At 35.3% G+C, this 14,045-nt stretch overlaps 1 protein-coding gene across 1 annotated transcript; it reads left to right on the top strand.

Annotated features, from left to right (window-relative positions):
• Positions 1–8,958: 8,958 nt before the first annotated feature.
• Positions 8,959–13,114, top strand: LOC108148161 (probable cytochrome P450 4s3). The gene is made up of 4 exons (XM_017275058.1): positions 8,959–9,287; positions 10,104–10,557; positions 11,127–11,851; positions 12,840–13,114. Exons 1-4 carry the CDS (start codon positions 9,137–9,139, stop codon positions 13,013–13,015), a joined length of 1,506 nt encoding a protein of 501 aa, XP_017130547.1. The 5' UTR covers positions 8,959–9,136; the 3' UTR covers positions 13,016–13,114.
• The last annotated feature ends 931 nt before the right edge of the window (positions 13,115–14,045 follow it).

The raw sequence follows: 14,045 nt of genomic DNA, 5'->3' as shown, positions 1-14,045 counted from the left end.
AAGTAATCCATCATTTGAATTTTGTGATCTGTATCACGCGTTGTATAAGTCTGATTTAATTTGGTAGGTAGTTTCTTAAAAAAGCTGTTGTGATCGATAACACAAACGCTTTGAGAGCTCGGTAAATATGGAGCCGGAAAAGAAAAAATCCGCTGTATTTAACAGTTTTTCTTTGGAAAAGGCCAAAACGGAGTATATGGCCCTAGTACTGTAACTGCCAACCATGCAGAAATCTGGTTTCGTTCTGGGAATTTTGATGATAAAGATGAATTGCAACAAAACCGACCCGTTTTTGAAGCGGATGGTGACTGATGATGAAAAGTGGGTCACTTACGACAACGTGAGGCGAAAACGGTCCTGTTCGAAGAGGGATGAACTTGCCCAGGCGGTGGCTAAGCCAGGATTGACGGCTAGAAAGGCTTTGTATGTAGTATGAGCTGCTCTCCTATGGCCAAACACTTAATTCGGTTTTCTACTGTCAACAATTGGACCTTCAGAAGGAAGCAATTGCCCAGAAGCGCCCCGCTTTGGCCAAAAGGAATGGAATTGTTTTCCATCAGGACAACCCTAGACCACACACATCAATAGCGACGCACTAGAAGCTCCGAAAGCTTCGATGGGAGGTTCTTTTGCATCCACCTTATAGCCCGGACATCGCACAAAATCAATGTTTTACGAGTTGGATAGGGTAAAATTAGGGAGGATTGTGAAAACCGACTGGCTCAGTTTTATGAGAGGGGTATCATGAAATTACCATCAAAATTGCAATCGATTGTAGAAAAAAATGGTGCTTATTTGAAATAAATCGGTTAATTCTAACCATAAAAAAAGCTTTGAATTTAATGTACAAATATATACAACCCGCGGATCAAAATTTTGGACAAAAATTTTTTTTTTTTTTTCAATTAATGAAATAAGTAAGGAAACCTTTTCAGTATATATACATTAAGATAATGCATAACTAAACTTTGAAGAATATCATTGGACAGTTAATGTCTACTATATTTTTATACCCTTGCAGAGGGTATTATAATTTCAGTCAGAAGTTTGCAACGCAGTGAAGGAGACGTTTCCGACCCTATAAAGTATATATATTCTTGATCAGCATCACTAGTAGAGTCGATCTAGCCATGTCCGTCTGTCCGTCCGTCTGTCCGTCTGTCCGTCCGTCTGTCCGTCTGTCCGTCCGTTTATATGCAAACTAGTCTCTCAGCTTTAAAGCTATCTGCATGAAACTTTCCCAAAAGTTGTCTTTCTATTGCAGGTAGTATATAAGTCGGAACGAGCCGGATCGGACGACTATAGCATATAGCTCCCATAGGAACAATCGGAAAAATAAATGAAAAAAAATTATAACTTTGCTATTTTCTAATTTTTTGTTTAGTTCTTCGACATATAGTAATGGTTAAATATTTCCGATTTTCGGTTTAAATTTCATCAAAATCGGTCGACTATAGCATATAGCTCCCATAGGAACAATCGGAAAAATAAATGAAAAAAAATTATAACTTTGCTGTTTTTTAATTTTTTGTTTAGTTCTTCGACATATAGTAATGGTTAAATATTTCAGAATTATGTTTTAATTTTCATCAAAATCGGACGACTATAGCATATAGCTCCCATAGGAACAATCGGAAAAATAAATGAAAAAATATTATAACTTTGCTGTTTTTTAATTTTTTGTTTAGTTCTTCGACATTTAGTAATGGTTAAATATTTCCGATTTACGGTTTAAATTTCATCAAAATCGGACGACTATAGCATATAGCTCCCATAGGAACAATCGGAAAAATAAATGAAAAAAAATTATAATTTTGCTGTTTTTAATTTTTTGTTTAGTTCTTCGAGATATAGTAATGGTTAAGTATTTCAGAATTATGTTTTAATTTTCATCAAAATCGGACGACTATAGCATATAGCTCCCATAGGAACAATCGGAAAAATAAATGAAAAAAAATTATAACTTTTCTGTTTTTTAATTTTTTGTTTAGTTCTTCGACATATAGCAATGTTTAATTATTTCAGAATTATGGTTTAAATTTTATCAAAATCGGACGTCTATATCATATAGCTCCCATAGAAATAATAAAAATATATAAAATAACTATCTTATAATTGAGCTGCAAATCATCATAGTTTCAATGTTTTTCAGCATATACTCAAGTAAATCATAATTTAAATATTTTCAAAAGTATTTAATTCATGCAATAGCTGCAAGGGTATATGAACTTCGGCTTGCCGAAGTTTGCTTTCTTTCTTGTTATAGATAAAACTATATGAAAAAAAATCTAGCAGCAAGAATTGCAGCTATATCTTTTTAAAATGTTTATGAAGCTTTCAAATCTTATTTTCAAATAGGTAAAAATGTAATAAATAATTTATGCGGACTTTTTCAACCCTCTCACCCAAAATACAACCACTTACCCCACAGAAACGGCCAATTCCTGATGATTCTAACAAAAACACCTCTTGACTAGGTAAAATTAACGTGACGATCGCACATTTAACTCCAAAAACTTCTGATATCAGATTTTGTGATGACTATTATTTATTTTACCAAAAAAATAAGTTTTTTTCAATTAGTTTTGTGCAGTGTGTTCACCGAAATCCATACACATTTGTGTTTAAAAAAACTTTTTTTGAACTGGGTGCCGCGACTGCTCATACCAAGATAATGCAGCGTGACATGAAAACGATGACAAAAATGCATGAATTGGGCTATGTAGTGGAGTATAGAACCACAGATCATATGCTTAGTTGCGCCACCTAGCGGGCGGTATCGGCTGTAAATGGCAACCTTATGCGTGGGAGATTAATCGCCAATAGGTAGGACTGCATTAGCGTTAACGTTTTAAGAGATAACCCAGCCCTAACCCCGTTTGTAACCTATCTTGTAATAGCGGTTGTATAGCTGGCTTAAGTACAGCAGCAGTACAGATCAAGACTTTCGCAGCTCACCACTGCACACATTTTTGCGCAGCATAAGCTGTTACAGTGGCAGTGAACCAAGTTTTGGCCAGATTCTGGCCCAGACAGTGAATTACCACACCCTCACGGGGACGGCACTGGGACCTCTGCCGCGGAGCCAGAGGAGGCGAACATATCAGCATAAATTGCTGCTCAGTTCGTCTTCGCCTTCATGTAAATCCCGGTGCAGCGAGCAGAAGGAAACCCCATCAGGAAGTCAACATAGCCAGCGCCAACAGCATGCCCCAGTAGTTTACAGTGCTTATTTTTTGGTATCATACGTCTGTCGAATTAATTTAAATGCATGGCCAAAAAGTGTTTCTAAACCCGTCTGCGCGCTGCTAATCAATAGCTATGGCCTACAGCAAATAAAATCCAGTATTTCCCAAAGTGAAGTGCCCAAAAATAAACGCAAAACTAAATGCAATTACAAAAGTAAACGCAAAGCTAAATGCATATATAAAAGCAAACGCAAACCTAAATGTAATCACAAAAGCAAAAGCAATCCCAGATGTTTACGCAAATAAAATGAAGTAAATTCTAAATCGCCAAGTAAAAAAATAAAACCCAGTGAAGACATAAAAATCTTATAAGATAAGGCTTAGCTCTACTAATTAGTATCAATAAAAATATAAATTACAAATTATCAGCAACACCACCAACACATGGAAGAGCTTTTATCAGTGGGATATCTCAGGTGAGCCAAGTTCAACCAATTTAATAACCTTCGGCAAATTTAAAGGTCTTGAGTCTTAACCGATTTATTTTATTACTCAATTAAGTGATCGACTGTAAAATTATCGCTAAAAAAACTTTAAAATAGAAAACTAACTAAATACTTAATAAAATGTCTGAACCCTAACGAAAATATTTCTTATGAAACAAACAAAAAGAAAACAGTGAAGTAAAAGAGCAAATTTGTAATTTTCAATTTAAATATATTTTATCAGTCTTTTGTTACCAATACTCTGAACTGTAATTGAAAACGCACGACATAATTATTATTCAAGAGAACTACATTTAAATGAAGTTCATATCTTTGCCTCTTACATTTAGTGAATACACAACTATTATAATGTCTGAGTAAACATATCTTTAACACCGTGCTAACCCGAGAGAATCAGTTATTAAAAGGGGCGTGATGCAGTATGTTATTGGAAGTGCTTTGGCCATGGAAGGGTGGGCTGATAACACCCCCATTTACATCTAAGGGCGTGTAATGTGAGATGTGTGTGTGCTATGCTATCTCTTTTCCGGCCGACATTGGCTCGTTGCCTGTTTGCACGCGATATATTTTATTTGTTAAACATATTTAAGAGCACCCGTAAGATGCAGCCTCTCAAGAACAATACGACATTCGCTGACGAGTTAGAGCCGAATTATAACGCGTGCAGGGCTAACAGTTTGCAATACAATCAGCTCAACGTTGTTCGTTCTCCAAACTACTGGCTCTTCGCAGAACTCAAAAATATGCCCCTTGGTAAGAAATTTGACTTGAATAAGGAAGTAATCGTCGAGACTGAAGGACATTTCTATAAAAGCGGTATACCTAGAAAGATTGAAAAAGCGTTGCAATGATTGTATCTTTCTAAAAGGGGACTATGTTGATGAATAAAAGTAATTTTGCGGAAAAAATGTGTTTTAATAAGTTAGTTGGGAGACTTATTGAACGAAGTGTTAACAACCACTCCTACTATCCATTAACCATCAGAAACCTTATTGTTAACCATTTCCCATACATAAAATTTATTTGGATTCCTACCCACATCGACATAAAAGGCAACGAAAACGCACTTTTATGTGCATTCACAATTAAACAATACTAAGTCAAACAATAAATAAAATCAAAACAATCAGACCTACACAACAACACTTCTTCTTGTTATAAAAAAAAAACTCATAAAAATACTCCTCCAAACTTAGCATATTGCAACAGGAAAACTCATATAATCAAACACTAGGACAAATTGACCACGTGTGTGGCTCAGCTAGATCAAAACGGGACAGAATGGACTGACTTCTTCGACCAGTTAGACCGCTGTCTAACCCTTCAGGCTAAGTTGCGACTCCTCAAGGCCATTGTCCCCCCGACGTTAAATTGAGTAACACGCTGGGGCACACAAACGTGCATATCAAAGGCGCTCAGGAGGATACTGGGGATAAAATGGCACCATTATGCCGAAAATCGTATGTTGTTTCAGGACACGGGAGTGCCGATGGTTACGGAGACAATTTGTAGCTTTTCAAATCGATACAGAGATCGCTTGCTGGATTACACGAACCGTCTGGCTAGACGTCTTGCTACTACATTGGGTCGAAGACGTCTCCGCAGACGGCACCCAGCGGACCTGTGGATTATTGGCCGTGATAGACACGGGCGCCTCCTATAACAAAATAAAAATACTGACAAGCTTTTACCTGCCCTGCACTTAATACCCGAATATTTGGGATCTTTGCTTATGAATACACTAACACAAGGACCATACTTGTGTGGCGTGTAAAAGAAAATAATAAACAAAAAAAAAGTAAGGAAGCAAAGTTCATACACCCTTGCAGCTATTGCAAAAATTAAACGTTCTTGAAAACATTAAAACTATGATTTACTTGCGTATATGTTAAAAAACATTGAAGCTATGATGATTTTCAGCTCAATTATTCGATAGTTCCTATAGCAGCTATATGATATCGTTTTCCGCTATTAATAAGTCAAAAAACATTTTTTTTAATTACAAAATAGATAAGTTACTTAAAAAAAACTTTATTTTTTTTATTTATTATTTTCTTTGGGAGTTATATGATATAGTCGTCCGATTTTGATGATGATTTTGAATCGTAACTCTGAAATATTTAACCATAACTATATGTGGAAGAACTAAAATAAAAAATTAAAAAACAGCAAGGTTATAGTTTTTTTTTATTTTTCCGATTATTCCTATGGGAACTATATGCGATAGTCGTCCGATCCGTCGTTACGATTTATGTACTACCTGCAATGGAAAGACAACTTTTGGGAAAGTTTCATGCAGATAGCTTTAAAACTGAGAGACTAGTTTGCGTAGAAACGGACGGACAAACGGACGGACAGAAGGACAGACAGACGGACATGGCTAGATCGATTCTTCTAGTGATACTGATCAAGAATATATATACTTTATAGGGTCGGAAGTGTCTCCTTTACTGCGGTGCAAACTTCTGACTGAAATTATGATAAATAACTTTAATTATAACGAATAACTATCTCGTAAAACTAAATATTATTTTATAATTTTTTTTTCAAGTGTATTAAGTAAAATTACATCCCACTAGAATTCTAATCAAATGCAAGCTGCAAGGTAAAAGATAAGCCGACAATACAAAGCAACCTAGACAAGAAAGGAAGCAAACTTCGGCAATCCGAAGTTCATATACCCTTGCAGCTATTGCAAAATTAAATGTTCTTGAAAACATGGTTTACTTGCGAATATGTTTAAAAAAATAATAAAAACAAAAAAAAAATTTTTTTGATATTTTTAAAATATTTTTATTGCTCCCATGGGAGTTTTATTCTATAGTCGTCCGATTTCAATGAAATTTAAACCGTAATTCTGAAATATTTAACCATAACTATATGTCGAAGAACTAAATAAAAAATTAAATAACAGCAAAATTATATTTTTTTTTATTTATTTTTCCGATTGTTCCTATCCGTCCGATCCGGCTCTTTCCGGATCCGGAGGTAGTACCTGCAATAGAAAAACAACTTCTGGGAAAGTTTCATGCAGATAGCTTTAAAACTGAGAGACTAGATTGCGTAGATTCGACGGACAAACGGACGGACTGAAATTATAATACCCTCTGCAAGGGTATAAAAAGACAGCCAAGCTTTGTAAAAGAGCACTAGCTAACGAATAACTATCTCGTAAAACTAAATATTGCTTTATAATTTTTTTCCAAGTGCATTAAGTAAAATTACTTCCCACTCGAATTCTAATCAAATGCAAGCTGCAAGGTAAAAGATAAGTCGACAATATAAAGCAACCTAGAAAACTGTTAGGATGGAGGAAACAATATAGTGTATTTAAATGGGACTATTAGTAGATTAACCCATTGACCTGTAATCAATCAGCCTCTAACTTGAACTCTCAAATGGAATATATTAAAATTATTATGTCTGATTGTCAGGTGGCGTCTTTGCTAACTTCAGTTTACGCAATTTACTGAACTTTGAGTTTCATACTGGAAATAATTCCCTTTTAGTTTTTGTGCATGATAAGATAGACAAATAGACAAGATAAGACAAATAATGAAAATCATTTTATAATAGGATGTAAAATAAAGTTCATTTCGGTTTACTTAGTTAGAAAAAAATATACTGAACTTTGAGTTGCAAAGTTTATTCTTCTGGGAGATAAGTTAAATTGTTAAGGCAAATTAAGAGCAGCTTAATGATAAGATCTTATATCGAAAGGGTGTGCAAAGTAACCAGTTCTGAAAAGTTTTATTTTTATTTAGTGACTATATACATAATATATACAAATGTTCTATGTGGGTCAACGTCAACGTTGGAGCTGCCGTTCGTACGATCGTCGTTGTAATAGAACTCGTTTTTGGGTCTGGCCAATCCATTCCAATGCTAGCCCCACCACCACGGGATCCCCAATTTGGCGAGAGTTTCGCTACACCTGATCGAGCGTATGCACACCTTTCAAGACATAATTAAATTGGAACATGTATTTTAAATTCCTTGCTGTTCAGTATTTTTTAAGGGCCTTTACCTTTTGCCCACACGCAGGAAAAAAAAATATTTATTGAAATGTATACTATTGTGAACTTATTACTATCATATCAAGTCTTAATTTAAACATTAAAATGGTAGTCATATTATTAGGAAATAACTTCCAATATATATTTCCATCTTACATTTTGTTTAATATGCTAAGAATGAGTATTACAATTTAAAGGTCTTATACATATATTTCCATCATACATTTTGTTTACATTTAGGAATAATATCCAACCAACTCATGGTTGTAAAACTATATTTTTCAAAGCTCTATCTTTTAATTGTTAATTACCTGCTTTAGTTCTTAGATAACGTAAAAATTAGGGCTAATTCATGATATGTTTTCGGGTTGTTTTCGCCATAATCTAGTTTCAAGCACTTGGGAATTTTTGTTTATGACCCAAATGGTTATTTTTCAGTTTGGGGTGCGTACTTCGAACAATTAATCAGATTGCCTACGCAATAGATTGGCTGTTTGTAGGTCAAAAAGTAAATACTGACTACTAGTGAACAAAATTAACAAAAATTAAATGATCAAAATAAGGATAACCTAGAAATATTTAAGTATTTATAAAGGCAGTGTTTTTAAGAGCTGATTATACATTTTTTTTTTAAATAAAGTAGTTCTGGCTAGTAATATTCTAAGGTTATAAATATATAAAATATTATGAAAAGAAAAGTAGCATAGAAAATCTCGATAAAATGTACATGGTTTAACTATGATTAATATTTGAATATTATTATGTATTTTCATAATTTGCTATATAACTGGCTTTATTTAACATGAATATGTTTAATAAATGTTTCCTTATAAATGTGTTTAAAGAACTGATTATACATATATTTAAAGAATGTAGCTCTGGCTAAAAATATTAATATAAAAATATGTTCTAAATATTAAAAAAAAATTAATATCAAAAAAAATATCAAAAGAATACTTTCATGAAAGTAATATGATACTTTTTAAAATAATTTGAATATTTTCCTTTTCGCTCTTTGTTGATGCGAAAAGATGTCTTTATTTCATCTTGGAAAAAAATTGATCTATTAATAAAAACCACTGATAAAGAGCAGCTGCTCGGAATTAGGGACTCATTTCCGTTGCTTCTAACCTGGCAGCTTCTTATCAACAGGCGGAGGGCATCCAGAGTTGCCCACCTTGGCGAGACCCAGAGCTCGGACCATAAACCACACACATATAGCCCAGACCCCAATTCAGACAGCTGCGTTCCGAGTGCGAATTAGTTGCAATCGAGCAACAACGTGGAGCGGTTCGCGCAAAACTTTATGCTCGCAAGCTAGTCATCCAGTGTCACTCGTCACATTAACAGGTTGATGCTTGATTTATTATAAAGGCGCCGTTGCTTGGGGTCGTTGAGCCAGTATAAGTCTGAAATCGGTGGCGAAATGAGCACCCTGGCACTGCTGGCGTTCGTCCTTTGGGCACTTTTCCTGCGATATTTACCAAAGATCCTCAATTTCCTGAGGCTTCAGAGATTCGCTAAAACATTGCCAGGTCCATCGATTGGTGAACTGATCGAGAATGTCAAGAAAGGGGGTAAGTTTGTTTCAAAGATCTCCAGTCAAAAAAGGCCTAGAAGAAAAGCATTTGATGCCCTCGAAATAGTACTACATTTTATCACGCATACGCAGCGTTGACGTTGCTAGCTTATCCTATTTACATTAAGTTGCTGACTGTAAGAGAAAGCTTTGCTTATATTTATTTAACTATAAATTTAATGAGTATTATAGTTGTCTGCAATCTTAATTGCTATGTCATAATGGCTTTAATAATAACACTTATTAAATATAGCAGATGGACATAATTACGAACCATTTTTACTCCTACGTTTTAATATGTAGTTCTATTATACTATTTCATTTTCTTTGAATGAAACATTTAAAATATTTGTAAACGTTAAATTAATATAAGTGGCGCTCAAAGTAAAGGTAAAAGAAAAAACAAAAAAGCATAATAAAAACCTAATTTGAATTGTTAATAATTTGTTAATTTATCAACGCAATGCCACTGTTGTGTTTATAACTATGCTAAAGCTTGTTGATTTTTAAGCTTGTCAAGCTAGTTTTTTTGTTTCATTTAAATCCAATTCACCATTGGTAGTTGTCAAATGACTTAACAGGTTGGCAAATAAAGACTAGTCAAGTCAGGCACTTAGAACTTTTCATAAATATAAATATAATGTTTAACTTTTTTTTAACTTTTTTATAATGATTTTTAGAGAGAGAGAGAGAGAGGGAGTTAAATCTGTTACATATTAAAATGCTTATTTTTAAATAAATACCTTCCTTATAGATCTACCTTAAGACTTTCTTTGCCTAAGCCCAAATATTCATATCATTTTGTTCAACCCAGAGATTCTCAACTGGCTGAAAGAGCTGAGGGAGCGCCATGGCTCGGTCTTTCGCATTTGGTTCGGCAAGGATCTGATGGTGATGTTCACGGATCCGGAGGACATCAAGCAATTGCTGGGCAACAATCAGCTGCTGACCAAGTCGCGGAACTACGAATTGCTGGAGCCCTGGCTGGGCAAGGGATTACTCACGAATGGAGGCGAATCCTGGCACCGCCGGCGCAAGTTGCTCACTCCGGGCTTCCACTTCCGCATCCTTGGCGAGTTCAAGGAACCCATGGAGGAGAACTGCCGCATCCTGGTCAATCGCCTGAAGACCAAGGCCAATGGCGAGTCCTTCGACATCTATCCCTACATCACCCTCTTCGCCCTGGACGCCATCTGTGAAACGGCCATGGGCATTAAGAAGCACGCCCAACTGCAGAGCGATTCGGACTATGTGCAGGCTGTTCAGGCGTAAGTACATTTTGCATTCGATTTAATTTTAATTAATTATTTAATTGATTAATTAATTAATAAATTAATTCATTTTTTTAAATTGTTCATTTGACAATTTTAGGAATTGATTTTACTATCAGAAATTTTAATTAACATTAAAACCATATTCTTCCTAAATAAAATGAATTTAAATTAAATATTTTCCACATTAATTAAAATTTATTAAATAAATATTATAGAAATAAAATATATTAAAATAAAATATTTTATTTTAAATATGCATTGTATTTAATATTATGATTTAATATTTAAACTACTACTCAATTTATTTTATCAGTGTATCCACAATATCGTTTCTTTTGGGATATTTATTGTTGTTTGGCTTTGATGTATGCATTTAAATACACTTTTTATTTTGCGGTAATATTAATTGCATAAATTTCAATGTTTTTCTTTTTTCCTGATTTCTTATTCCCACAATTTTTATAATGTTAGAGTTTTGAATCTTTTTATACATCAAATTTATTGTTTAATTTAGAAACGTTTTTATTTCTTAATATTTATATTTATTTTATTTTCAACCACAGTATCTGCCGGGTGATGCACAAGCAGAGCTTCTCGTTCTGGCAGCGCCTGAACATATTCTTTAAGCACTCCAAGCCGGGAAAGGAGCGTGAGGCGGCCCTGAAGGTGCTCCACGACGAGACGAACCGGGTGATCCGGCTGCGCAGGGAGCAGCTGATCCAGGAGCGCAACGAGTCCCGCCCAGAATCGGAGCAGCAGCAGCAGGACGATGTGGGTGGCAAGCGGCGACTGGCCTTCCTGGACATGCTGCTCCTGGCCCAAATGGAGGGCTCCGGCGGTGGGGCGGAGCTGAGCGACACGGACATTCGCGAGGAGGTGGACACCTTCATGTTCGAGGGACACGACACCACCAGTTCGGCCATCGCCTTTGCCCTGAGCCTGCTCTCCAAGAATCCCGCGGTGCAGCAGAGGGCCTTCGAGGAGGCCAGCGAACTGGAGGGCAGGGAGAAGGAACCGATGCCCTACTTGGAGGCGGTGATCAAGGAGACGCTGCGCATCTACCCCTCGGTGCCGTTCTTCTCCAGGAAGGTCCTCGAGGATCTGCAGGTGGGCAAGCTGACCGTGCCCAAGGGCGCCTCAATCAGCTGCCTCATCTACATGCTCCACCGCGATCCCAACAACTTTCCCGATCCCGAGCGCTTCGATCCCGATCGCTTCCTGCTCAACGAAAAGCAAATGCATCCATTCGCCTTCGCAGCTTTCAGCGCTGGACCCAGGAATTGCATAGGTAAGATCACTCTGCAAACATCATCCAAGAAAAACAGAAATATCCGTGTAATAAACGATACTTTAATTGCCTCGAAATCATTTAAACATATCAAGGCTATATTTTGATTGTTTGAAAAGTTATCGAGAGAAAGAGAAAGGATGCTTTAAAACAACAAAATAAATAGTTTACTTTAAAAAAAACCCAAAAATTCAACAAAAACACAACACGCCCCTTAAAAATAATTCGTCAAAAAAAGCGACTTGCTTTCACAGTTCGCATTTTCCATAGTTTTTGATAACGTTCCACGTCAATCCGAACACCGGTCCATTTTGTCAACAATGCTATAAGATAAGCGTTTATGATTGTTTTGCTTCCAAAAATAGACAGAGAGAAAAATTTCAGTGAACTTTCTAAGGCCAAAAATATAATTAGCAAATTGCGATTTCAATTTTTAAATTTAAATAGTTCAAAAGTCATCCAGCAGATAACTTTCAAAATATTTGATAATTAAAACAATTGATAAGATTGGGTTTTTAGGTTGCCAATAAACAAATTCTCAGATTTACTTTAAATTTAGTGTATTAGTGGATTTATTTGTACAATTTATTTAGATATTGAGTATTTAGATTAAGCTTAAAGCCTTAAAGCCTTCCAAACCTACTTAGCCAAATGAATTTAATATGTACAATAATTTTAATATGTACTTTTATTGATTTATAATTTAAATAGTTATAGTAGTTAAATAAATTGATTTATTTTAGCTTTGTTCTAGCTCAACATAAAATAATCAAGAACTAAAATTAAGTAAACATCTGTCCATTCAGCACAAAGCACTAGATCGTCACGAATCAAAGTTCAATCGGATTTCATTTAGAAAAACACTTTTGCAGTGATAAGCTTGGGGAATTGCGCAACTTGAATTGCGAGAACATAATGTACCTACCCACTTCCTTCGATCCTTAAACTTGCTCTAATTTAGTTGTTTTACTTTATTTGAACCATTTAGGCCAGAAGTTTGCCATGCTGGAGCTGAAGACCTCGCTGTCCACTCTGCTGCGAAGTTATCGCTTTTTGCCCGATGAGGATCACCAGCCAAGACCTTTGGCCGAATTGGTGACTAAGAGTGGCAATGGAATCAGACTTCGGATTCTGCCACGCGATGAGAACGGAACCTCAGCATAATGCCATTATCGCCACATTTTGTAATCACTAGTTTCGTAGGCCCCCCCATGTCTAGATTAAGTTAAACTAAATAATTTAAAGTAAACAATTGAAAACATCTGCTGGGGGCCTTCTTGTTATCACTTACGGGACCTTGCCATATAGAATATAAAAACTTGGAATATATATATTTTTTTTGCATTTTTTTTTTTGTTTTGTTTATTTTTTGCTTTGAACTTTGAAAAATACAATCGATCATATACATATATACACGGTTAGAGAGGTATATATATATATATATTTATATATATATAAATTTTATATGTGTGCATGTATATAGATGCTGGGCTTTATTTTATGGTTAACATCCAGAACCAGCAAACAAAAAAATAGTTATATGTATATGTATATATATATTGTGTGTGTACGCCGATCTCACGTTCCCTACAAAACTACATACACAGACATTTACTTATTGCTCTCCTCAGAGTCCCCGTAAACCCAAAACTCTCCATCTGATCCGTGCTCATGTTCCCTGACAATTCCTTAACCTACTAACGATCCCATCCGATCTCAACTTAAGATCACTTTCACTCCAATACCTTCACTTGACTTCTTGTGTACAACTAGTTAAATTCCTTTACCACAAATATATATGTATATTTACTTTTGTTAGATGCTTGTATGATCGTAGTTGATATTCACATATATGTTTGTTTGTATTATTAGTATTCGTATTTAGTTGGTATGGTATATGGAATACTATATCCCTAACTAGATTGCCTTCAATTACTGTTTGTGTTTCGTTTGTTTGTGCCCTTTTCACTGGGCCCTCAATGAAGTCAAGTCCCGATCTGTGTATATATATATATATATTTGTCATTATCTATATAGTTTGGTGTAAGCGAGTTTTTCTTTGTTTTTGGTGTTTGGCGCTTCTGCCTTAAAGCTTAGCAGGAAACAATTCGTCTAGGGACTTAGTTAGAGGCGGCTAATGATATGATTTGGCTAGAATAAGATTCAGTAAATATAGCTCAAATACAATACATCT

The sequence above is a fragment of the Drosophila elegans genome, unplaced genomic scaffold (genome assembly GCF_018152505.1).
Source record: "Drosophila elegans isolate 14027-0461.03 unplaced genomic scaffold, ASM1815250v1 contig_149, whole genome shotgun sequence".
NCBI lineage: Eukaryota > Metazoa > Arthropoda > Insecta > Diptera > Drosophilidae > Drosophila > Drosophila elegans.
The sequence above is the reverse complement of the archived record's forward strand: the minus strand, read 5'-3'. Positions and strand labels throughout refer to the sequence as shown.

What these genes read in the sequence shown, in the direction of transcription:
- LOC108148161 (XM_017275058.1), top strand. Translation starts at nt 9,137, where the DNA reads ATGAGCACCCTGGCACTGCTGGCGTTCGTCCTTTGGGCACTTTTCCTG. An exon ending in TATGTGCAGGCTGTTCAGGC is followed by an intron (nt 10,558 to 11,126) that starts GTAAGTACATTT and finishes TTTCAACCACAG; the next exon opens with TATCTGCCGGGTGATGCACA. An exon ending in TGGACCCAGGAATTGCATAG is followed by an intron (nt 11,852 to 12,839) that starts GTAAGATCACTC and finishes TGAACCATTTAG; the next exon opens with GCCAGAAGTTTGCCATGCTG.